Consider the following 25,230-nt stretch of genomic DNA (forward strand, 5'->3'; position numbering starts at 1 on the left):
CCTGTAAAGAGCGATCCAGGGTTTTTCTCTCCATTATTAATGGATCAGCTTTTTTCTTGAACAGTTAATTAGTAAGAATAAGCTCATTTTCATCTTCTTTTTTTAGGAAATAAGAATGAAATAAAACAAATATTTCTTCCTTTTTTCTCTTTCTTTAGCAGAAATTTGTTCTTAAAACCTTACAATTAATTGTGTATCACATTCAACTAGTTCTATAATGCAGAACAAGTCTGGTCGTTTCATGGAATGTTTCTCCACTGGCTTCACATCTTAAACTTGGGATCAGTGCCTTGTGGACAGAATGGAAAGCAGCCTTATTTAATGCCTGCCCCAGACCCCTTTGAACGACAACACTGCAGCGGTCTGAAAATCAGACAGCTACAGGGAATCCGGTTCACTGCAGTCTAATGCGGTGCTTCTGCCAAAAGCAAAATACTCACCTGCCTGCATTTTGCCTATGGACTCTTCCAATTATTCATTAGGGTTGAAGGGATTTGAGAAGGGAGGAATCCAGGCAAACATCTAATTTGTCAGGAACTGAATCCCAGGACTCTTGATGCCTGGCAGTTACCTCTGCCATCTACCTCACCTTTGCTTTCACTGGGGACGCAGGGTGGATGAGAATGTATAAACAGGCTGTAAGTGCACACAGGCGTGAGTGCGCGGGCGTGAGAGAGGGAGAGACAGGTGGGAAGAGAGAACTGGAACAATCACAAAGAAGGCCTCCTTGAAGAACTTACTTTGGGGAGGGAAACAAGGTCAACGAGAACATGACCTCTGGCCAAATTTCTATCTGTAGAGTGTGTTTAGAATGATTCTCAGCTTGCGAATTTGCTTATTACTCCCGGATGTCTCTTTGTTGTTCAGACATAGAAGTGTTTGCTGCACCAGCACAGGCGGAGTGTGTTTATACACTGATGGGCTCAGTGGGTGATGCTGCTTGCTGTCTGTGGCCAGAGAATCTTCTGTCACAATTTTGGTTAATGCCAGACTCACACTGTTACCTATAAACTGACAGCTTCTGTGGGACGTATTAAAAGGTAGCATTACACCATGTAGTCAGCAACAGCATGCCTACCAAGAGAATTCAAAGATGAAGGAGAATCAGTCCTTGTGTTCTAGAAACACAAGATGTCAGGGGTGGGGAGAAGTTACGTAAACAAATAATTGCAGTGTGTTTTGTTAAGTGTTAGGATAGTGGGATGCCCCGGTTACATAGAGATTAGGAAAGACTTTCCATGGAAGTGAAAATTAAGGAAGCCTTAATGATGAACGTATCAAGAAAATTAGTGGCAAAGTACATTCTAGGCAGGGGAAGTGACCTCTTTGAATGATTCCCTGTGTTATGAATTCCCAGTGGGGTATATTTGTCTCACGGTCTGTGTACAACTTGTGCCCTTCTCATGAATTCATTAACTGAGTGGTTCTAGCTGCTACAGACAGTGGGAACAAAACAAAGTCCCTTTGCACATGTGGCATACATGGGAAGACAGACAGCAAAGAATAAAATATAGGTCATGGGAGATGTGACAGGAGCTACTGGGCTTGCTCTTTTGTATAAAAGAGTATTTGAGCAGAACCCTAGAGGCAGGAGGGAACAAGTCCACCCAAAGGCAAATATTTCAGAAAGGGGAAACAGGAAGTGCAAAGGCCCTGTGGTTGGAAAGTAGTCTACAGGTCTGAGTAGCAACCTGGAGGCGGTTGTGTCTGGAGCAGACAGAGTGGGGAGAGGGCAGGAGAGAAGTCAAAGGACACACAGGATATAGGTAGGGGTTTTGGAACCAGGGTAAGGACTTGCTTGCGCTTTTACCCTGAATAGGTTGGGGATCCATTGGAGAGTTTGTGCCTGGAAGTGACAACAGCCTTGGCCTTAGAGTCAGACATATTTGAGTTCAAATCTCTCTGCCACTTTTACTAGCTCTGTCTGATTCCTTACCCATAAAATGAGGCTTATTCTTCTTACCTTGAAGGCCATAATGAGGAGGAGTGGCGTGGTGGTAGTGGTAGTATTAATATTAATAGTAGAAGAGGTAGATAACAGGAAGAGAATTTGTTTCTGTTTATCAGTATCTTAAGAGGCAGAGTGTGAATGAGAGATGACTGCAGGGTGAGGGCAGTGACTTGAGTGTGAGAGGTGGAGTTCTGAACAAAGCTCCCAAATCAGGCTTTGCGGACACTGGGCTGTGGTTGCTATAGATGAGGAAAAATGCAGATACCTGGGTAGCTGTGGATAGTCGTGTGTATCAACAGCAGCTGGGCCTTTGGGAGACTGAGAGCTGTCCAGCCCCCTCCAGTTTTGAAGCGGTGTATTAATAAATAAAGAAATGCGACAGTTACCAACACTGTTATATTTGAATATTTAATATTTAAAATATTTTAAATATTTCTACTTAACACATTAACTCCTAGGCAGCATAATTGTGCCATTTATGAGCTAATTTCAGTGTTTATTTTTAAAGCATGAATTTCGAGGATACTGTACATGCTTGGCGTGTTCTGTTAATGGGATACAAGTCCAAAGTTGTGCTATGATTTTATCTCTGTGGCTGTGTATAATGTCTCATTAGGAGAGAAAAGCCAACATATAGATTTGGGGCTTTTGATGACTATGAACCCCAGGCCAAAAAAACCAACCAACCAACCAACCCCCCTGTTATCTCCCCTACTCTGCACATCAGGCCTTAATATTCCCTTTTGAACACAGAGACTGAAGCTCCAGGCAACTTCGGGTTGTGTTTGGATCAGATGCGCCTTCCTCATGCTGGGCACTGCCCACAGCTTCTGCAGCGTCTGCTTACCCCTCCCCCTTCTCCTTTGGGAGGATGGGACTAGCTTAGCACCACGTTTTCCAGAGCCTAGCTCAGAGCCAGCCCATCGTCTGTGCTCAGTAACAGAAAACTGAGCTGGGCTACGGGAAGGTGAGCCCCTCCAGAACATCCAGCTGGAGAAGGCTGGACAAAGGAAGCTCACCAGCTGCTCTAGCAGTTTGAGGGACCAAGAGAGCTTGATCCCAGATTCGAGCCATGGCCTCCAGGGAAGCCTAGAGCTGAGGTAAGAGTGAGCCCACCCTGCATGGATTGGATGTGTGACTTTGGAGGAAGCTTCCTCCTCATTAGTTTCCTCTTTCCTCGTTTGTAAAACAGGGATGCACTCTCCCCCCCCCCCGCCCCTGCAGAGTGGAGGTAAGGCAGAGCATAGCAAATCCAAGTGCTCCTTCCTTTTCTTCCTCCTGTCTTTCCAAGAAGCCCCACCCGAAGCTTATTTCATGTCTAATTCTGAACTTGGTGGCTGCAGGTGGAGAGCAGCTGTTAGTGCCTGGAGATCTGGAACGTGCCCCTTTTCTCCCTCTACGCGGTCAGCAGTAGTGGGACTTGCTCTTTCCTTCCCCCTCTCTCTTTTCTTTCTTTTTTCTTTTCTTTTTGAAAAGACATTTCTTTTAGCCAGGCCATACTCTAGGGAAATGTGGATATGTACAAAAAATTGAACATAAGACTATTACTGATATCTCAAGGAGATTCACAGTAGGAGTGTTTGATTTGAGAGGTTCACTAGTGTAGGACTTCTCAAGCGGCGATTAGTAGGCCACCTCCATCAGGACTTCCTCCAGGCTCTTGCACGGACTGGCCTCCCCGGGCTTGTGGACTCATTCACTATGGAGGTAGGGGCCCAGGAATCTGCATTTCATTACAAGCAAACAGGATTTGTTTTGTAGCTCTGAAGTTTGATATCTACTGCCTTAGTGATGGAAATCCAATTTGTATAACTTACTGAGCACCTACTATGTGCTCTCATACTCCTCACAGTGACTTAAGTCCTCACAGCTATGACCCTAGGTGAGGTATAGTTTACGTTACATAAAGTCACCCATTGAAAGGGCATAATTCAGTGATTTTTAGTGTATTTCCAGAGTTGTGCAACCATCACCATAATCTAATTTTAAAAACATTTTCATCCTGCAAAGAAACCTTATACCCATTAGTAGTCACCGCCCAAGGATAGATATTATAACACCCATTTTTAAAGACAGGAAAATGGAGGCTCTGGACATTAAGCAACATGCCTCCAACCCCCACAGTAAGGAGCGGAGCTGAGGGCTGTAGTCTGACTTCCTTGCTTCCAGAATTCATGCTCTTTCCACTAGACCATGCTCCCTTTCAGGAACTCAAGACAAATGAAATATTTACGTGGCAGGGAGGGTAATTTGAAGTTCTGGTTTTATCCTCATTCTGTAGTTTTAGATAATATATTTTCCATTCCCATTCTGGCATTGAAGGATAAATAAATAGGTTTTAGTTTTTAGTTCATTGTGCAGCGCAGTCCGATTTTAAAAGTTCCGTCAGAAATCAGCATGACTGAAAGTCGGGAGAAACCAGCGTTTGGTCCTGTCCCTGGTTGTGACCTATCATGTACCTTCTTTGAGACTCGCTTTCCTCTTCTGTCAAATGAGGAAGTTGTACCAAATCCTTTCTTTATTCATTAAGCATTTACTGAACTTTTAATGGTGGTTACACTGGATGCTGGCTATTCAGAGAAAATGGTGACCATTTTAGCAGCAGCTATGCCTCGTTGGACAAAACATCTGCCCTAACTTGTCACACACTGCCCTAAATTGTCATCGCATCCGGTTTTAACTGCAAACCTGGTAGGTAGTGATTATCGCTGTTCTGTCTCTGTGGGATTGGAGGTATGTTGCTTAAATCCTCAAGAGGAAACTTAGGCTCAGAAGGTTTAAATAATTTGTGCTGGTCACACAGCTAAGGTGGATGAGGTCTGGATGATTCCAAGGCCGGGACCTTAATCCCCACAGTCCTCTCCAGGTGAGCAGGAGCTGTTTTTGCCTTCTGTGAGGTCACTGCTAATGTATCTAAATAAATACTTGCAATCCAAAGTGAAAGTAAATATTCAGTGGTGGCACTAAAGGAGGTTTAATCTTCTGGCCCCTTTTTGGGTAGGTCTGGGAAGGTGTCTCAGATGAGCCCATGGGTTCTGTTGGAAGCACAGCTGATTATTGCATTTCTCCCTCTCCTGTGGCCCCTATCGGCTTAGCACGGGCAGGTTGGATTTTTTAGGACTACTTTCCTCCCCCAGCGCTGGCGCTACTCTGCAGGAGGTAAGGAACTTTGTCTGTTGAGCAATACTAGGCCTGGAGGGACCAGCGCGTCCGCAGTAGATTTTCCAACTTCAGTTTACTCCTTTGGCCTCCTTGGCATGTGTTTACAAAGCCTCAGGGTCAAGTAATCTAGAGATTTAGTGTGTGCTCAGACAGGTGTTCCCCACCAAGTACTCAGCAATCAAAGGGGAAAGTCACTTTTTCAAGGACCCAGCTTGCATGTGGGTTTCCAAAGAAACTTGAAGAAGCCTGTTCACTGAGACTAGGAGCTCAGCTTGTCAAGGCACCGGGAGCTAATGTGAAAGCCATTTCCTGAAAATAGAGCGTTTTAGTAAGTCTTGTTGCTGTGGAAGGCTTCAGAAGTACTGATGGGGAAGGGTTCCCGACATTGGGATGAGGACATGGGAAATCTCAAATGACTTTTTATTCTTGGAAATAGTTGTTCTTTTTGAAGGATTTTTAAAAATTACGATTTGTTGAGCTCTTAGTGTGTAAGGAATATGTGCTATACATGCAGGGAAACTCACAAAACCCCTAGGAGCTCACTATTATTATCACCTCTGTTTTACAAATTAGGAAATGGATCACATCTAACCTCTGCACAGCCACCCAGCAGCTGGTAATAGAGGTTTTTTGTTTGTTTTTTAACTCCCCTTTCACATTCCTATTTTTTTTAGCCCTAAAAATGAAGAAGAAACTTAATCAGCATTTATTTATTCATTAAAATTATATTGTGACTGAGCCCAGAGAGCCATTGTTTGTGGAGAGGTTAGGTAAGGATTATTGTTGAGAATCCTGGCCTGTCGTGCTGGAGCCTGGAGCCGGTACTGGCAGGGTTGTTGCCATGGCATTCGATATGCGTAACAGGCACCCTGGCTGTGAGAGCCTGAAAGACGATACAGCCAGGAGGACCTGGTAGACGTTTGTGTAATCATGTTAGCATCACATTTATTCCATAAAGGCTAACTGCTCCGATTCCTGTCTTAATTTATACTCACCGTGTTCAAGATTGGTTTTCTCCATTTAGATTTTCATCTGAGAATATTCATCCTTGAATACGTGGCCATCCCTTCTGCAACAAGTTTTAGAGATAAAACATCTTTCTTGACAATTTAAGTCAGATTTCACCAGCAAATTAATTTTCTTAAAAATCCATTACATATGACAGAAAGACCTAGCATTAGTAGTTTCTCAAAAGTCTAACAATTGATATTTCAATAAGATTCCAGCGCAATAGTAGCATGGGAATTTTAGGATCACCAAGTTTTATATAATCTAACCCAGGTTTGTTTGTTTTTTTATAGTTAAGTGAAATTTGGCCTAGGGAGGCTAAATGACTTCATCAGGCATAGAGCTAGTTTATACAGAGTTGCAATTTGACATGATTAATTATTAGTTTTTGTGATAAATTATGATTTATAGTTTCCATACTAAATGATTGTACTAAAAAGGCATCTCTTTAAATAAAAGAATACACTAGAATGGCATTTATAAAAATTCTATTTAGCTATGGCATATATGAACATTTCCTTTGAAAAATATCCAAAACAGCCACAGTAGTATATTTTGAAATGTCAAAAACTAGTTTTCAACTCTGAATGCAACATTGCAACTATGCTTTAAACCCAGACAGTTGTTTTTCATTGAGTTATTTTTATATTATTGTTTTGAACAAGTATTTCTCCATCTCATTCCATAGTACTGCTCTGTGCAAGTGCTGTAGGGATCGTAAAATTGAACAAAACAGTCCCTTCGAGGATTTTACAGTTTTACGGAGGCGATAAGACACCTGGGAAACTTGAATTCAAGGTCCCTCAAGTGTCATACCAGGGATCGAAGACGATCCAGTTTGTTTGGTTCCTAAAGCTGCCACAGATCCTTGGAATAGTAATTGGTTTCTAAACGGACTGGATTGGTTTCTTTGTGAGAAGGCCTAGGGACAGTTGAGGGAAGGGGGTGCATGGTTCTGAGCATGTAGAATATAAACGTTCTTAAAGCACCTAGTTCATCATGTCACTCCCCAGCTAAAAATCCTTTTAACAGCTCTTTACTTCTTGGCAAATAGACCTTTATTCATTTACTCATTCAAAAAATATTTACTAAGTACCTACCACGTGTGTAAAAATCCAACTCCTCTTCCTGGCTTGAAAAACCTCCACAGCCTAGCCTCATCATTTCTGTTCTATTTAGTTCAGTTTTCTTCCCATAAAGCTCCCCTTATGAAACTGACTTTGTATCATAATTGCTGACTTCAGGTTCTCTCTGTAACACTGTGAGCTTTTCTAGAAAAGAAGCAATCTGCTCATCTTTGAACACCCCATTTCCAAGTACACAGGCCAGTGCTTAGTAAGTCCTTTTTAAGGGTTTTCTTGAGGCCAAAGGATTTAGAATGTAGGGTCCAATGTGGGCAGGGATTTTGTCATGCTCCTTTCTTGTATCCTTAGTGTCTAGAACAGTGCCTGGCCCAGAGTACTTAGTACTTTGTGTTTAGTACCATGGGACAAACCCTTTCTGCAGTGCTCTCGCCTAAGCTCTTTTTCTCTTTTCCCATTTAAATCCAACCTCACATTAAAGCCCAGGTCTCATCTCTTCAGATCTCTGCTCCTCCACCCCCGAGAACTCTGACAGTGCCTTGGGTGTGCGCCAAGCACACTGAGTGCACCGAGTCTCTATTGCACTGTCACTCTTCCTCCTTTTTAATTTTTAATTTCTCCTCCCAACTAGAGAGCGAGCTCCTTAAGAATATGGAGCTACATTTTACGTGGTTTCCTTCAGAAAGGACATGATGGATTAACTGAGTTATTAATTAAACATAGTCATTTAAGTCTGGAAAGTTAAGCATTTCAGGGTTTCCAGTTCCCTTTATCCTTAATGGATGGATTGATTCCCGAAGACCTGACCATTTGTGTGGGTTTATACACACAGAACACTGCATACTGAAGGCTTATCCACTTAAAGGGCCTCTTTCTAAGAATAAGTGCACGGCCATTTAAGTACCTCCCCGCTTTTTTCTTCAAGGTGAAATTTTTTAAAAGCCTTAATGGAGATCTAGGGGGTAGGGAGTGGGGAAATTAAGAGTTAGGGGAGTGGAAGTAGGGGAGTGGAAATCTGGCACCATCTGCAAAGCATTTGGGGAACTCAACTTTCCATTTCTGAGAGGTTGCCATGTGCATTGTCATGAATATTACTTATAGTCAAGTTACATTGGCTAACGGCTGAATCTCACCAACATGTGGAACTGATTTACTTGCTTTTTCCCCTCCTACCCCCTTTGAAAGCCAAAACAACAACAACAACAAAAAGTCAATAACCCTTCAGAAGCTTTATTGCATTTAGGGAAGTGTTTCCGTCTCGTTTTGCCTGCCTTTATTCTCCTGGTTCATATTTACCCCCTGGCTCTCCTGGTTTGAGTACTGTAACAGGAAATCAAGTGATCAAGGCTAGAAACTTTGCTTGCTGAGATGATTGCCTTAGATTTTCCCTGCTAAATCACACTGCAGGCTGTTCCTTTTCCCCGGTAATTTCTTTTGAGGGACAGAGTGGACCAAAACAGGCAGCCCTTTGTAAAGGTGACACTTGTCACCGACTTGTGACTCTCCCACAAGCTTTCTTACTATTCAGAGCTCGTGTTGGTTTGAAGGGTGTTAAGTTAAATACCATCAGACTAAGGAATTTATAATTTGAGTTTTTTGCACTTGAAGGGGCTGTGTGTGTATGTACTCAGACCCTAAAGAGGACAGGGAAGGAAAAAGAGGAGTGATGAGGGGAGACTCTATTAATAGATTGTTGAGAGAAGGGGAACAGTTTTTTATCTTAAAGAGAAAGGATGATTTCTTTCTTCTTCTTCTTTTTTTTTTTTTTTTTGGCTAGCTGGTCGAGTGACCATCTAAAATCATGGTTTGGTTGATTTAATGCCTAGACTAATGGATACATACATGCTTATTTATGCTTACTATGTATGATGCACTGTGCTAAGGAATCATGGCCTGGACCCGCTGTCAAAGAATCCACAACAAAATTAGAACCTAGGAATCCGAAAGAGTGGAAGGAAATAAAGTATAATGTACATGGTAGTTGGTTTTTCACGAGTGGTTAGACATTAGCTTTGTTTTCCCCTCTTCTTCTTTTACATATTTTCAAAATTTCTACAGTGAACACATTGTTTTAATTGTAGCATAGGCAGTCTTTGCTGCAGAAATTCATAGAAGAGAGAGATTACCTTTGGGAGGTTGTTAAGAATGAGGTGGAACTGAATTGGTAAATATTTATACAGGGTTTTTTCTCCCTCATACCTCCAACTATCATAGAATAATTGTCGTAAGAATATTCTTAAGAGTAACAATAATGGTATAAAATAATAGAATAACTATTAGGACTGTTTGAATAATTATCACAACAGTATGTGAAATAGACTGAATGTTTTTAGTGCACTCTACATAAATTCATCTTCATATTTATGAGGGTAAGTGAGTTAAGATATGTAGAGTACTTAGTGCTGGACAGATAATGTGATATAAGCAATAGCTATTATTGTTTTTTATATATAGCAACCTTAAAACAAAATAAGGAAGTCTGTTGGGGTAGGACATGAGTGCCTGGGGTACCGTTTGCACAAGGTCATCTATTGTGTACTGGTTCATCTTGTTTTAAATTCCTAATCTAGGCCTTTTCCTCTGCCATGATTTTTAGGACCTAAGCATTTCCTTTTGTCATAAAACTGGAATAGCCCTGTTTCTTATAAGTCACTGTGGTATTCAAGATTGTATTTTTATACTGAGGATGAAGCAGGAGCCCCTGCATTTATTTTTTCCTCTGAAAGCTCTTAGGGTGATGATCTAGTGCAAACGGTTGTTTGTAAAGTTTAGTTGTAACTCTGAATGTCTGTCCCTTTTTGTGTGTGTGACAACTCTGCAAAATATCATTATCCATCATATAGGAAATACATGCTCTATTTTGAGATTAGGGGGAATGGGGGAAAGAATATATGTTCTGGAGTCATTAGTCACAGGTAAGCCCTATTACTATTTTGGTCACTTTCTAGATTTTACCTAAGTTTTCTCTTAGTATGATTTTTACATAGAGGATGAGACAAACTTTGGAGTAAGGCACATTTTGCATTCAGACTTGGCTACGTTCTTACAATAGCCTATACTTGAGCAAACTAAACTCAGAACCTGTTTTCTCATCTGTAAAATGATGACATAGTAACTTATGAAAAGATGTTGTGTTAAGTGAGATAATGTGTTGCAAAGCACCTGAATTCATTCTGGCCCTTGTTAATATACACGGTAACACAGTAACACTGTTATGTATAATGTACCCCTCCACATACACACACATAATTAGAACAAACTTTGTGTATTTAAATGCTCTTTTAAATTAAAATATTAACAATAACAAATCATTGTAAACACTTACTAGCTGCATAATATATTTTTGGTTGGATGAAGAGTAATTAATCAGTCCCCTATTGTTGGATATTCAGGTTATTGTTGATTTTTACTTTTAGAGGTAACCTTTTCAATATTCATGGTAAACTATTTTCCTGAGCTACCCATATCCGGAATGAATGAGTTAGAGATTTTTTTTTTAAATGATGGAGATTTACAGTGCCAGATTTGTGACCTCAGAATGATAAGCCTCCTTAAAGAGCATCATTTTTCTAGATTCCATATGTTTAATAGCTTGAGGTTAAATAAGACAATGTCTAATCTGGGCAGGAGTGGTCCCTTAAAACCTAGTAAAAGTTTATTCATGGCATATACTTAGGGGAGAATGAAGTCAAGCATGTATTTTCTTTCCTGAAACACTTACTTCCCTGTCCAGTGCCATTAATTCCCTGTCCGGTGATTGTTGGAGTTTATTTTAATGGCAGCGCTTTCTCTTTTAATGGTCATTGTTGATCATCATCATGTTGAGATAACAGTGGTGATCTATACTTTCCTCCCCTTTGGCCACGATTCTTGGAATCGTAGGAAGAGATCCGGAGCTCAGTGAAGCTATTAGTGAACTGTCAGCCAAATTGGCTTGGGACAGAGACCTGTAAACATCAAGAGAATAAGCTTTTGAATAAAAATTCAGTCCTGCATTTTCCTGCAAAGATCAGGGAGGAATACCAGCAGAATCTCATTAGGGTTGTAGAGGTATTTATTTCTTCGCTGTGGTATTGTGCTGTACCATTCATTTAAATATCTAGTTAAAATTTGGCAGAGCTGTTAGAGGAGTGAAGGTGGGGCCAACTGTCTGGACTGACCATCTTATTAAACACTCATGCAATTGTTCCTGTTCCAGTGAAGTGGAATTCTCTTGCCATCTGCTAAGCAGGTTCAATTAAATAGAGAGATTCAGGAGGGAAATATTGCCAGTAGGGTGAGTGGGTCGGTGAAGTGAGGACCTGAGTAGGATTAAGGTGCAGCCTTTAAGAGGTGGGAAAAAGTAGGCTACATGCGTGCATGCATGCGCGCATGCGCGCGCGCACACACACACACACACACACACACACACACACACACACACACACACACACACAGCAGGATGGCTTTTTTCTGCTCTTACATGAGAGGCAGGGGGAACTATATTCCAGTGTTACATGACTCTTTAATTTCCAACTTAATTTGGGTTGAAACTTCTCTTTGGTGGAGGAGGGGGAAAGCTGTGCTTAGGGAATAAAACAGCAGAATATGCAAAGAGATTTGATTAAATTGTGTTATGTAAGTTTAGAGCATGCAGGTTGGATGAGAGTCAGATCAAGTCTCCTTTTTTCCTGCTGAAAATTCAGGTTAGTACAGTACCATTGGATGGGAAGCTGAAGAACTAAGTCATGTTAGGCACTTAGAATATAAGGGAGCAATTAATATGTAGCCTCAGGGAAGGCTCCAGAGACCTTATCCGTGAATTTCTAGGTGGCTCTCGGCATTGGTACAGGCCAATTTCATCTGGATTGCAGACTGGGGTGTAGATTTTTCAGAATTTAAAATAGCCCATATTAGAATTTATAATTGTATAGATTCTTGTCCTTTTAAAGAATCCATAAATCATTTAAAAATATATGAAAACATTTGACAAGGGTGTATTTTAAAGAGACTGCCTAGAATGTAAGCTTCAAGTAAATTTATTGAAGTATAGTGTACATACAGCAAAGTGCACAGTCTTAAGTGTACAGCTTGATGAATTCTCACAAAAGTGAACACGTCCCTGCAACCAGGACCCAGATTAAGAAACAGCATTTCAGCACCCCGAAGCGGGCTTCATGCCCGTTTCTGTTCACTCTCCCACAAAAGGTAACCACTATCCTGGCGTCTAACAGGCCAGGCTAGATTAGTTTTGCCTGTTTTTGAACTTGAAATAAGTGGAATTATATTGTGTTCTAGGGTCTGGCTTCTTTCACTCAGTATTATGTTTGTGAGAGTCATCACGTTGATGCGTGTTGCGATTGTGTGTTCATTTCTCATCTCGCCTGAATATTCCACTGTGTGAGTACACGCAATTTGTCTCTTCTCTTGCTGATAGGCATTTGGATAGTTTCCAGGTTGGGGCTCTCTCTTATGACTTGTGCTGCTATGAACATTCTTAAGCTTTTCTTTTGATAAACATGAACATATTTCTGCAAGGTACATACACCAAGGATGGGGAACTGCTGGGTCATAGGATATGCGTATAATTAACTTTGGAAGATAACTGCCAGTTTCCCAAAGTGTGTGTTTTAATGAGGGAAAGGTCAGTTTTGTTTTTAGATCAGAGTACTCAGTTGTCCTGGGTGTAAGAATAAGCAAGTCATCTTGTTGTGGTGGTCTTTCGATTATGAAAATAAATATACCTGAGAAAGAGGATTCAATAAGCTATTTCTCCTTAAAATAACCTGTTAAAACCCGTCACCCATTTTAACGACCTTTTCACTGTACAATAAAGCGTATGTATTTTTACTTCTAGTATTTGATGAGAATGAGAAAGACGACTGATGGGCAAGGACGAGCAGTATCTTTGCCTTTACTTCCAGGGATTTGTACACTGAGGAGAGTTACTTGAGAGGTTGTGCTCACATTAACAGTTCAAATTTCTGGAATTCCTATGGTCCTTCAGGGACCTGGAATAAGGGAAAGCGACAAGTTGGAAATAGAATGTGGAATGCCCACCTACCCACACCCCCTGTTACTGAAGGGATTGCTCTTCTTGTCCATGTTGTAGGAAGACTTTTTCCCATGTCTATTTTTCACGTCCTTTAACAACTAAGAAACTCTTGAGGTCACCAAAATGTCAGCTCCGTATGTCATTTGGAATTCCTGACTCAAATGAAAAAAAATCCCCAGAAAACTCTGTATTCTATTCCTTTCACAGTTTTAAGTAGTGATAGAAAGTAATAAAAGATTAAATCTTTGTCTAGGACACTTATACTCCTAATGTTGGTCTCATATATATATATATATAACTTTGTGTATATATGTGTGTGTGTGTATATAAAATCATACGAGCATGTTATATCTTGCTTAAAATGGATAGAAAGAAGCCCCCCAAGTTCTCATTTTTTCCCCCTATAGTTGGTATTAGGAGTCCAAGATTATCCTGAACAAAAAGGTGAGATGAGTAAATTTAATAGCTTTGCTAGAAGCAATGCCTGTTTTTAACTCAAGCCCTAAATTTAGACCTCAACACTTGAATTTTTCACCTGTGATACATTTTCTGACTTCTGAGCCGTAGTTTTTAATCTGTAAGATTGGTTTCAGATCACTGCCTCCCACACAGGGCTGTTGTGGGGATCAAATGTGATCATTTATGTGAAATTGTAAACTAAGAAAGCACTAAGCCTAATAATAATAAGCCTTTGAGAGCTGGGTTTAGCAGTCCCTGCATTTTAAGAAAGATTGCAACTGTCCGTTAACCTAGCGCATAATGGAAACTCACTCTGTACCTTGAAATCTCATGCGCACAACTAAGCCTGAACTTTTAACCTTGGACCAGACGTGACTGGCTGACTTGTTCAGTTGTGAGTTACTTGTCTAGGTTCTGCTGGCCTTTCACTAACACCGTTCCCCATGGGGAGAAGGAGAGGGGCAAAAACTGCTTGGTGGTAGCACCAAACTATTTATTCGAGCAGGTCAACTATAAATACCCATCAGTTCAAGTTAGGATGTACTGCCAGTAAGCTCAGGTCATGTCATTTTGCTAGTAATGTGTTATGCAAAACTTTTGCTTTTTCAGAGCCTTTTGAATTTTGGAATTACACTTAAGGTTTTGTTGATCTGCATGATGTTTGGGTGTTAGCTCCTAACAGGAATGTTTCTCATATGCGTCAAGCAACCATGTAATAAAGGCTTAGGAGACAGTGGGGTTAGTAGCGCCATAACTAGTATCACACTGCCTAGGTTCAAATTCCAACCTTGCCAGGTGACTTTGGGTAAGTTATTTAATTTCCCAGGGTCTTAGTTTTTCATCTTTGGAGCTGCAGTAATTTTCTTATGAAGATTAAATAAGGTATGTGCTGAGGTACAATGTGCGTTGCATTAGGCACTCAATAAAATATGCTTCTGTTTCCGCACCTGTGTAATGGAGATAATAGTGCCCATCACAAAGGTACTTTATGAGAGTTAAATAAGCATACAGATGTAACATCTAGTGTTTGCCCCACAGTAAGCATTTAATAAATAGTAGCCAATATCATTATCACCATTACAGTCTACACCTTTCCTGTCAGCAGAGTCATTTTTAGGAAAGTAAAGGACAATAAACACCTGTTGAATGAATGAGCGCTGCATTGAGAAATTACAACCATTCATAATTAAAATTTGCCAGACTAATTCCATCTCAATCCTTCCCAAGTATGTTTGCTTCCTTTCCCCCTCCCTCCCTGCTCTGTCCTCCCCCAGCGCCAGCGCCTTGATCTTCCTTCATTTGCACAGCACTTGATGAACTTGGTGCTTGTCTTCCTCACCACAGCCGTGCAGGTTTGTTAGGCTGTCTGGGAAGCTGTCCCAGATGCTGACAAACCTTTGGCAGTAGGATAGAAATGAAAAAGGGAAATTTTGGCTGACATCTCCAAGTCTTGACTCCTTACTCATCTGGAGAGAGTTCCAGAGCTATCTTTAAAGTTTTAGGATAAATGATGAGGCTGCTGGGTTTTTTTTTTTTTTTTTTTTAAGCTTCTAACAATACATTTCTTGGATTCTCATTTTTTTTAGTTTGTTATATGTTAACCTCTTGTGATTGGCCGGTATTAGTAGGTTTGGTAAAGTCGTAAGTCTGCAGAGATGTTGTAAATGGAGGCAGTGTCTGCAGGAGTGGGTGCTAGCCAGGCAGAGACCAGTGGGAGGATGTGTGTGCTTGTGTGCCGCAGTCTGGGCTGGTGTCTTGGCGCGGCTGTCACACTTCCTGGCACGTAAGAACTAGATCCTCTCTAAAGGCCACACATACTTGGCAAGCCCTACTACATTACTCTTTCAAGAGGGTGCTCGGGTATTGGAGGTGATAGATAATATTGGGTAGGTACCAGTTGGACAGGGACATGAGAGAATATGGAAAGAATCCTTTTGAAAGAGCTTTATTACATTAGATGGTAGTGTCTGTAAACAATTAGGGCATTCACGGAGTGCAGGATTTAAATGAGAAACACAACTTTGTCAGATTATACCAGTCGGATAAAATGGCATGGGCTCCGGAAATCTATAATTAAATGTATTTTTGAAAATGAAAAATACAGTGTAACATCTGGTTTATTTCACTACAGAAGTGCCTGGGTATTGCTTACATATGTTTGATTGACTTTGGCTGATATTTGGATTTCTCTGTGTAAAATAACTCTTGATTAAATTTTTCTGCTTGACTCTATTTGTGTTGTAAACAGATTATTCACACACACACACACACACACACATTCATATAGAAAATGGCTGTCTTATTTAGAAAAGCTAATGTTCGTTTTCTTTTCCTTGCAGCGGATATTCAACTCCTTTGTTTACACTGAGAAAATCTCTAACGGAGAAAGTGAGGTACAGCAGGTAAGAGGCTACTTAGTGCTTGACATTATGTGTCTTGCTTTTGGACGTGGCTTCATTACTTTTCCCAGTCTCTGCATGAGGTTGTCTGTGGTTCTTTATATATGATTTCATGTACATCTTAAGCAAGATGGTGACAACCTCCTACTTCAAGTACTTATAAGCAGTTGAAGTTATGGTTATATATGGATGGTTTTCTGCTATTTGTGTTATACTTGGAAAATACTATGTTTCCTTTTTATTGTTTTGGAAATTCCTAAATTACTCACATTTTAAAATATTAAAAATTATTTCATCTGACATAGGAAAAAGTGCCCAGGCTTTGGACTCGGACAAACCCCGGGTCAAATTCTGGCTTTCCTGCCTACTCCATGGCTCCCAGTAAGCAATTTTAGCCTTTTGAGCTATAGTGTAAACTACACGTTAGCCTCTGAGCTAAATCAGGTGAACATAATATCTGCCTGATGGGGTTGTGAGAATTAAATGAAGTAATGTCAGAATAACTGAGAGTAAGGGAAATCCTTTGGTGGAAGATTCTGGCCTAGAAGCAGCTGAGTGGATGTTGGTTGCTTTTGTTCTTTACTTTTCTTTCCTCTTCTTGTATTCTTCCACTGCCTCTTTCCTCCCATCTCCTTTTAATGCTCTGTGGGGTCAAGAAGTTCTGAGGCCAGATTCTATTTGCTTTATTTATAGCTGGCTTCAGATGGACTGACTGCTTCCTAAATTAAAACATAGTGTGGGTGACCTTGGTCATAAATAATGCATCTGTGCTTGAAAAGAAGAGTGGTAAAGAGGATTCTGGGTTTTAATTTCAGCAAATCCACCAACTTCATTACACTGTGTGACTGTCAACTGGTAATTTGAAGCTAGGTTGGAAACTTAAGTAAAAAACAGCCCAAGCTTAAAACCGGAATGTAGCAGAGTGCTTCCACAGAATAGGAAGATAACTATAGGAAAATACATAATAATCGAAACTTTCTGAGGTTTGCCGCCTTTATTTTATTCATGGAAAACAGCTTGACTTGATAGGAACTTCAGAAGTGCTATACAAGAGGGAAAAGTTTTGCAACTGTCATTGAAGTGAAGTTATTTATAGGATAGTTATTTATTTATAATAAATTACTGTGGTTTCTTGAAGTTCAGCATTTCCTGTTTATAGACATTAAAGATTTTTTATTGGTTTCTGCAGGTTAAATTTAGAGGACACAGCCATTATGTAGGTACCCTTTTTCTTAGCTTTAGATATTTTTAAAAATAAGTGACCTGAAATTGTAGTGAATGTGGTTTGCTGTATCAAGTCTTATCTTCATAATTCCCATCTTATTTTTATTCTAGCAAAGTGGAAAGTGCTTTAGGGTCATGGAATTTAAAAGGGTTTTTTTATAGGGGAAGGTTTCTACACAAAGCACACTCAAGAAAACTTTTTGGGAGACCAAAGGCCATTTGATAACACTTTAAAGAAGCTGATCCAGGGGTATCAGTTTGCCACTTTCCTTGAAGTAACAGATACAAGTTGTTCCTTCGGCTCTCTTTAAACATGAAAGTTGTTTTGTTTTCTTGATCTGATGTCATTGCTTTACTTATCTCGCTGCGAACAAGTCTGGAAGCCTTCCATGACAATTTTTAAAAATTACAGCAGCTGATGGAGCACTTACAGAACACTGGTGATTTCAATATATTATTACATTGATTTTTCCATGTAACCTTGAAGGAAAGACACTGTCCTTATTACAGATGAGTTAAATGAAACTCCAAAAGGTAGAATAAGTCAGCTGTAGTCTCATGGCTAATAAGAGAGAGAGTTTCAAAAATAAGTTTGACACTAAGTTCTATTACCTGTGTTTTTATTTCAATGGAGTTTATTTTTTTAGCTGATATTTTCATACAAAACAGGAGTTTGCTGAACTGTCTTTAGCTGAATTAAGTGAAATGAAGGAGAATCACCACCTTGTCATTTCTACATCTCCTCTTTAATTGGCAAAAAGTCCTCTTTTCTCCTGACCCACAAGTTACTTTTAACTTTTCTCTAGTCTATTGAGTCTGTCCTCTGGAAGAAGCCTGAACAAACTAGATCTTATGCTTTTTTTGCATCCAGTATTTGGAGATAAGTTATCATTCCGCTATCATTTATAAAAGTTTGTATTTGCATATTTACAGGATATTCTGCTCTCACTTCAGTATCATGGTACTCTTGTGACTTGAATTGGACAGGAGTTATCCCCCTTCTAAAGTGAGAAAACAGAGACTCCTGGTGTCTCCTCGTCTTCTCGACTTGATTAATAACTGCCCAGGACCTCTGGGCCCTGTGATCCTGGACGGTACCCAGGATGAAATCTTTAGGGCAGTGCTTACTTCTTCTGTTCCCTCTTCTAGAAAACAGCCCCCATCACAGTCGCTCACACTTTCATACGTTATCTCCCTGAAACTTCAGAATAACTCTGTAAGGTCGGGGGAGTTACTATTACTAACCAAGTTCCGAAAGATCAAGGGTCCTAGCTAATAAGTAAGTAAGCTGGCTTTTTTTAAATTATGGAACACATCAAACATGTAAAGAGCAGAATGAAGAAATTCTGTATTAAAATGAGCATCTCAGCCTACTACCCATCTAAAGAAATACAGCATTACAGTACTTAGAAAGCCCTATTTTGACCGTCCCAGGTGGTATCTCCCTCCCTCGCCCAGAAAGAATTCTATCCTGGTTTTTTGTTAGCCATTCCTTTGCTTGTGTGTGTGTGTGTGTATTTGAGAGATACATATATGTATATATGCATATATACGCATATATATCAATATCCCTCAATTCATTATTTAGCTTAGATGGGGAGAGGGACTGTTGACCTCAGGTTAGAAATCCCTCTCTAGAGTAGAATTACTGGGTATCAGAGTGTTCAACGTGACTAGACAATGCCAAACTGCTTCCACAGTGGTTGCCATGGGTTACTTTCCTACAGACAGTGTAGAAATGTGCTGCTCTGGACCATCTTCAGTACTTGGTATTGCTGAGTTGTAATCTTTTGCTAATGGGGTGCCTGAAATTGTATCTAATGAATTTGTTTTTCTCTGATTACTAATGAGGTTGAAATGACTTTGTACATATTTATGGTACATTTTGTGTGTATGTGTGTGTTTTGTTGTTGATGTCAAATATCCGCTAACATCTTTTGTCCATTTTTTAAACTGGGTTGTCTGTTTATATGAGAAGTTTAAATATTCAGTGCATGTTCTTGATGAGCTCTGTCCAAGAGAGCTTCCTGTGATAATGGAGATGTTCCATTCCGGTTGGCACTAATCAAGCAGCCGTGAGCCACATGTGGCCACTGAGCATTTGAAATGAAGCCAGGGCTATTGAGTAATTAGATTTTAAATTTTATTTAATTTTAACTAATTTTAATTAAAATAGCCACATATGGCCAGTGGTTACCATTTTAGATTCCTCTGTAGGTTTATGTTTCATAAATGTGTTCTCCCAATGTGTGGCTTCTTTTCATTTTCTTTATGACATCATCACTTTAGAAATTGAAGTTTTGATTTTAACAGAGTTAGTTTTTTTAGACAGCACTTTGCCCTTTTGTTCTGATTATTTTGCATTGTTAAACTCTTTTCTGACCCAAAGATATAACGATGTTCTCCTATACTGTCTTGTAAAACTTTTGCCTTTCTCATTGAAGAAATTAATGTTGATTTTGGTATTGGATGTGAAGTAGGTATTCATGTACCTTGCTGCTTTCTCTCAGCTACTTTGCCCCTGTCGCATATTCATTTCCAAGTGTTCTTGCACCATCTATTGAACAGTTTGTCTTTTTTAAATCTGTTTTCCATCATTAGTCAATTTCCCACGTATGTGTGAGTTTCGTTTGGTTCCGTTGATGTATCTTTCGTGGTGCCAGCAGTATATATTTAGAAGGGTAGCACCATCCCCTTTATTTTCTTGAGAGCATCTGTTGCTCTTTGCTGTTATGTAAGAATTTTGGACCGTTTGTTCTTATGTGTGAATTTTAGAATTAGCTTGTCCAATTGAAAACCCTATTGGGATTTTAATTGGCATTATAATAAATCTGTCGATCAATTTGGGAGGGTATCTTTATTAATGTGATATATTTCTTCATTTACTTAGAAATTCTGCAATGTCTTTTAGCATAGTTTTAGAATTTTGTTCACAAAAGACTTGAATATTCGTGCATGTGGGATTTGTTTCTAGATTTTTTTTGTTTATATTATAATATAATTAAAATTTATATTTTTCTGTTGCAATTGAGTTTTACATATTTATTTCACATCCAGTTATCTTCTTAAGCTATCATATTAGTTCTAATAACTTACCTGTAGTTTCCTTTGGTTGTCTATGTAGATAATCATATATGCCAATTAAATTTGATTCCCTCATTCTCATTCTTAGACATTTTATTTCTTTTCTGTGTCCTGCTGCACTGAACTCTGGAAGAGTATTGTGCCAGTATGGTAATAGTGGCTACCTATGATATATGTTATTTTTATTGTTTAGTTTTAGGTGTATTCCAATTCTCATTGTCATTTCTTCTTTGATCTATAAGTTGTTTAAAACTATCTTCTAAAATTTCCAATTATCTGTAGAGTCTTTCTAGTTTTCTGGCTGTCTCCTCTGTATTCTCCTGTTATACTGAGAGCATAGCTCTTTGGGTTCCAATTTTATGCAGTGTCTCCTATCAGATTTCCCATCTTGGCCAAGCCCTGAGGTTTATCTCTCAGCTTTGGTGATCTGTGCTGTCATCGAAGTGGATGCTCAAGATCTCCAGATGATATCCAATTCATAGGGTGACATCAGGGTCTCGCACTGGCTTATTTCCCAGATCTCTGGCTCTGACCTGTTCGGGGGACTCAGTGCCCCTAGAGGTCGTTTCCACTTTCATCCAGGATACTAGCCTCTTAACAATTATAGGAGCAATTACAACTGCTTGTAAAATTTGTTTGATAAACCAAAAACAGATTAGTTATTCAAAGGAGAATATTGACCTATGTCGTCTTAATTATAGCTCACAGTCTTTAGCTGGAAGGGAACCGTTTCTTTATGTGTGTTTTTGTGTATTTCGTAGTATCTGGAATACTGATTTGTGTTTTCTATCCATCATTTCTCCTTTGGGGTAATGAAAACTAGAACCCTTGGGTTCTTGCCCTTTCCTTTTACTAATCAAATCTTATTCAGAGTTGGATCTAACTTATGTATACTATATAATTTGGCAGTAAATCTAATATGTTAATATCCTTCTGGTTAGAGGAGCAAAGTAATTAAAACTAATAAAAAAACATTTTGTGATTTTTGACTCTTGCCACAAAACTCTCTATGGTATAGACTTATCCTTGTATAGACCTTTTCCTCATTATTTCTTTTAAATTAACCTTCAGAGTATGGTTCTAAATTGCCTAACAATGTGTTTTAAATCTTTAATTAGTTCAGTATATTGTAGCTTTGCTGCCAAGAAAAACTATGACAACAGCCTTGGGAAAATAAAAAATCCCATGCACACATTCTTGTGTGGAGCACCTCCCATAGGCTTCATTTTTTAATACTTTAAGAAATTAAGTTGTGTGATCACATAAGGGCATTATCTGAATTGAACCTGCATCAAGAAACATAAATTTTTGATCAGGTGCCCCAGGAGATAGCAAAGTATGATCTATAAAACACAAAGCAGTGAAGGAAAAACAAAAGGAGAAAAAGCTTCTTGGGGCCTCGATTGGATGACCAAAGGAATCAGCTACCTTGGCCACGTTGCAAGAGTTTGCTCTCATTTTTCTCAAGTGCTCTAGTGATCTATGTTAACCATTTATTCAATGAAATGGCGAGAATATTGTCATAGTTAATTCAGTGTTTCATACACTACTGATTGTTGGCAGAGGCTGATTTTAGAAGACGTTGGAACTCTTTTGCGATGGGCGGGTTGGTAGGAGAACTGGGTACCTAGAGAGGAGACGTACCTGACTTGGGCCAAGGGCGTTCCTCCAATGGTCTCCCCCTCTCTGCAAGGGGATGCATTTTCGTTTGTCAGGATCACGTCCTTCAGCATGGAAACATGCTGTTCTATCTTAAACACACAAATTAAAAGCCCTTCCCTTGACCCCACCTTCCCCTCCAACTACTGTCCTGTTTCTTTCTTCCCCTTTGAGGCACAGTTCATCGCAAGAGGTGTCTATACTCACCAGTTCTCCCATTGAGGGTCCTCATTGTATTTCACTAACATTGTACTTAACGGTTAATCCCTTCTGTCTCCCTTCATAAACTTTCCAAACATTGACCTTCAGAATGCTGCAGTTGCCTCCTTGCTGTTTCTTGGCACATTCCTGCCTTAGGGCCTTTGTACTCATTCTGTTCTAACATGTATCCCCATGGCCCTTGCTTCCTTCAAATCTTTCCTCAAATATCGTGTTCGGAAAGAGGTAACCACCATAGTTATAACTGCAGCCCACACTGCCCTTCCAAACTCCTGCTTTTCCTTTATTTTTTCTTTTTTCTTTATCACTTATCACTTTTTGGTTTTAGAGTACTGGCTTTACAAAATTAGTTGGGAAATATTCCCTACTTCTTTACTTTCTGGAGGAAAGTAAGATATTAGACCTTCCTTCAATGTTTGGTAGAATTCTCCAGAGCAGCACCATCTGGTCCTGGAGTTTTCTTTGTGGGCAGGATTTTGATCATCCCATTTCTTTAATCGCTATGGTTTTGGGGGTTTTCTGGGGATTTTGATTTTTCTTTTTTTTTCCTTTCCTTTCCTTTTTTCTCCTTCAGATTTTCTGTCTGTTTTGATAAATTAATTTTCCCCCTAGAAATTTGTCCCTTTCATCTAAGTTGTCACATTTATTGGCATAAAGGTATTAATAATTTTATTAACCTTTTAATATTTTTAGAAGGATAGTAGAGAACAATCAATACAATGAAATGCTGGTTCTTTGAGAAAGCTCAGTATAATGGATAAACTAGGCAACAGAGAAAGTGAGAATAAATGGGAAAGGAAATTAATAATAAGCAATTTTTTTAAACTCAAACTTGGCTTTCTTCTTTTTTTTTCTTGTTTCCTTTTTCACGGACTTTTGCTCTTTGTTATTTCTTTCCTTGTATTTTAGGTTAATTTTGCTCTTTTTCTTCTTAAATTGGAACTCTAGGTCATTGGATTTTACCTCTGTCTTTCAAATAGAAAAATTTCAAGCTAACAGCTTTCCTCTAAGCATGGCTTTAGTTATACCTCACAAAGTTGGACATGATGTATTTTTATTATCATTCAGTTTTTAAATATTTCCTGATTTCCCTTGTGATTTTATCTTTGACCCATGGATGACTTTGAAGTACCTTGTCCAACTTGTAAAACATTTGGGGTCTTAGGTATCTTATGGTTAATGATTTCTGATTTAATTCCATTGTAGTCAGAGAACATACACTGTATGATTTCAATCCTTCTTAATTTATTGAAAGTACGATTTTATGACCCATATATGATCTGTCTTGGTGAATATACCATGTGAACTTGTAGAGAATGTGTGTTATGCAGTTGTTGGTTGATATGTTCTTTATATACCCATGAGGTTAAGCTGGTTGATATTTCAGATAATTTATTTTGGGGCTAATTTTTATTTTGTCTAATTTTATCATTTGCTGAGAAGACTATTAATACCTTCATGTATAATGAATTGTACATTTTCCCCTTTAATTTTGTGCATTTTTACCTCATGTATTTTGAGGCTTTACTACTGGGGACATATGCATTTAAGATTGTTAGGTCTTCCTAATGAGTTATTAATTGTAACATTTTGAAGTGTCATTCTTCATCTCTGGTGATCATGCTCTTTCCTTGAAGTCTATTTTACCTGATATTAACATAGTCACTCCAGCCTTTATATCTTACTATTTTTGCATGGTGTTTCTTCTCACAGCATTTACTTTCGATGTCTCTGTTGCTAAAAGTGTGTATCTTGTAGCCAGAATACAGTTGAGGGGTTTTGTGTTGGTTTTTGTTTTGGAGTTTTTGTTTTTGTTTCTGTATGTGTGTACGTATTTATTTGCTATTCTGATGATTTCTGTCTTTTAATTGAGACTATTTCATCAATTAATATTTAGTTTGATTGTTGGATTTGGGTCAACCATTTTATTATTTGTTTTCCATTCCCCCTCCCTCCTTTTTTATTAGTACCTCCTTTCCCCACTTTGGATTTTTGAATTTTACCTTTTTAGCTGTATTTCTTTACATGTTTTAAGTGTATACTTTAGAAATTACAGTGTACATCCTTAACTTGTTATAGTCTATTTAAAGTTACTATTCTATCTCCTCATGTAGAATCTAGAACCTTCACAAACTTATAGGTTTGTTTTTCCCACTACTATCATTTATGCTACAGCCATCATATCTATTACATCTACAAATATTACAAACTGCACAAGAGAGTGTTATTTCTTTGGCTTTAAACTGTCATATGAATTTAATAAATAAAGGAAAGAAAAGAAAAATCTAATATACTTAGCATTTCCAATGCTCTTAATTTTTTGGTAAGGTTAAAACTGCTATTGAGTCTAAAGAATTTCTTTAATATTTGCTTATAGTACAGACTTCCTGGTGACAAATTCTATTAGTTTTTCATGATATTTTGTATCCAGAAAATGTCTCTATTTTCTCTTAAAAGATGTTTCTGCTTGAGACAGTTTTTTATCTTTTAGTACTTTAATGCAGTGGGACTCCATGGTTTCTGTTGAGAAGTCAGTGAACATTTTTATTACTCTGTATGCGTTGTCATCCCCCCGCCTCCACCCTATAGCTGCTTTCAAGATTTTTCTCTGTATCTTTGGTTTGCTGCAATTTGACTACAGATGTCTATGAAAACATAGAAGTCTTCATATTTATCCTGCTTGTTTCTTATTGAGCTTTCTGAATTTGTAAATTTATGTCTTTCATCACATTTGCAGACTTCTGCCCATTATTTCTTCAAATGGTTTTTTCCACTACATTCTGAGCTGTCTTTCTGGGACTCTATACATATGCTGAACCTTGATATTTTACTACAATTTCCCAAGATATCTCCTTGTCTTGACTTTTTCTCTTAATTTTTCTCCCTCTGACCTTCAGATCAGGTAATTTTTTTTTGATTTTTAACTTCACTTCTATTATCTCCATTCTG

General features: G+C 38.8%; 1 protein-coding gene across 4 annotated transcripts in view; it reads left to right on the plus strand.

Annotated features, from left to right (window-relative positions):
- The window catches only part of CACHD1 (cache domain containing 1), a 213,124-nt gene that overhangs the window by 62,496 nt on the left and 125,398 nt on the right, over nucleotides 1-25,230 (plus strand). For all 4 annotated transcript variants that reach the window (XR_004325118.1, XR_004325119.1, XM_006181264.2 and 1 more), the window contains exon 2: nucleotides 16,036-16,098. Coding sequence is in view for 2 of the 4 variants with exons in the window: in XM_006181264.2 (XP_006181326.2) it covers nucleotides 16,036-16,098 (63 nt within the window). In the remaining 2 variants the exon portion in view is untranslated. The remainder of the gene's footprint in view (nucleotides 1-16,035; nucleotides 16,099-25,230) is intronic.

This window comes from Camelus ferus, chromosome 13 (genome assembly GCF_009834535.1).
Source record: "Camelus ferus isolate YT-003-E chromosome 13, BCGSAC_Cfer_1.0, whole genome shotgun sequence".
NCBI lineage: Eukaryota > Metazoa > Chordata > Mammalia > Artiodactyla > Camelidae > Camelus > Camelus ferus.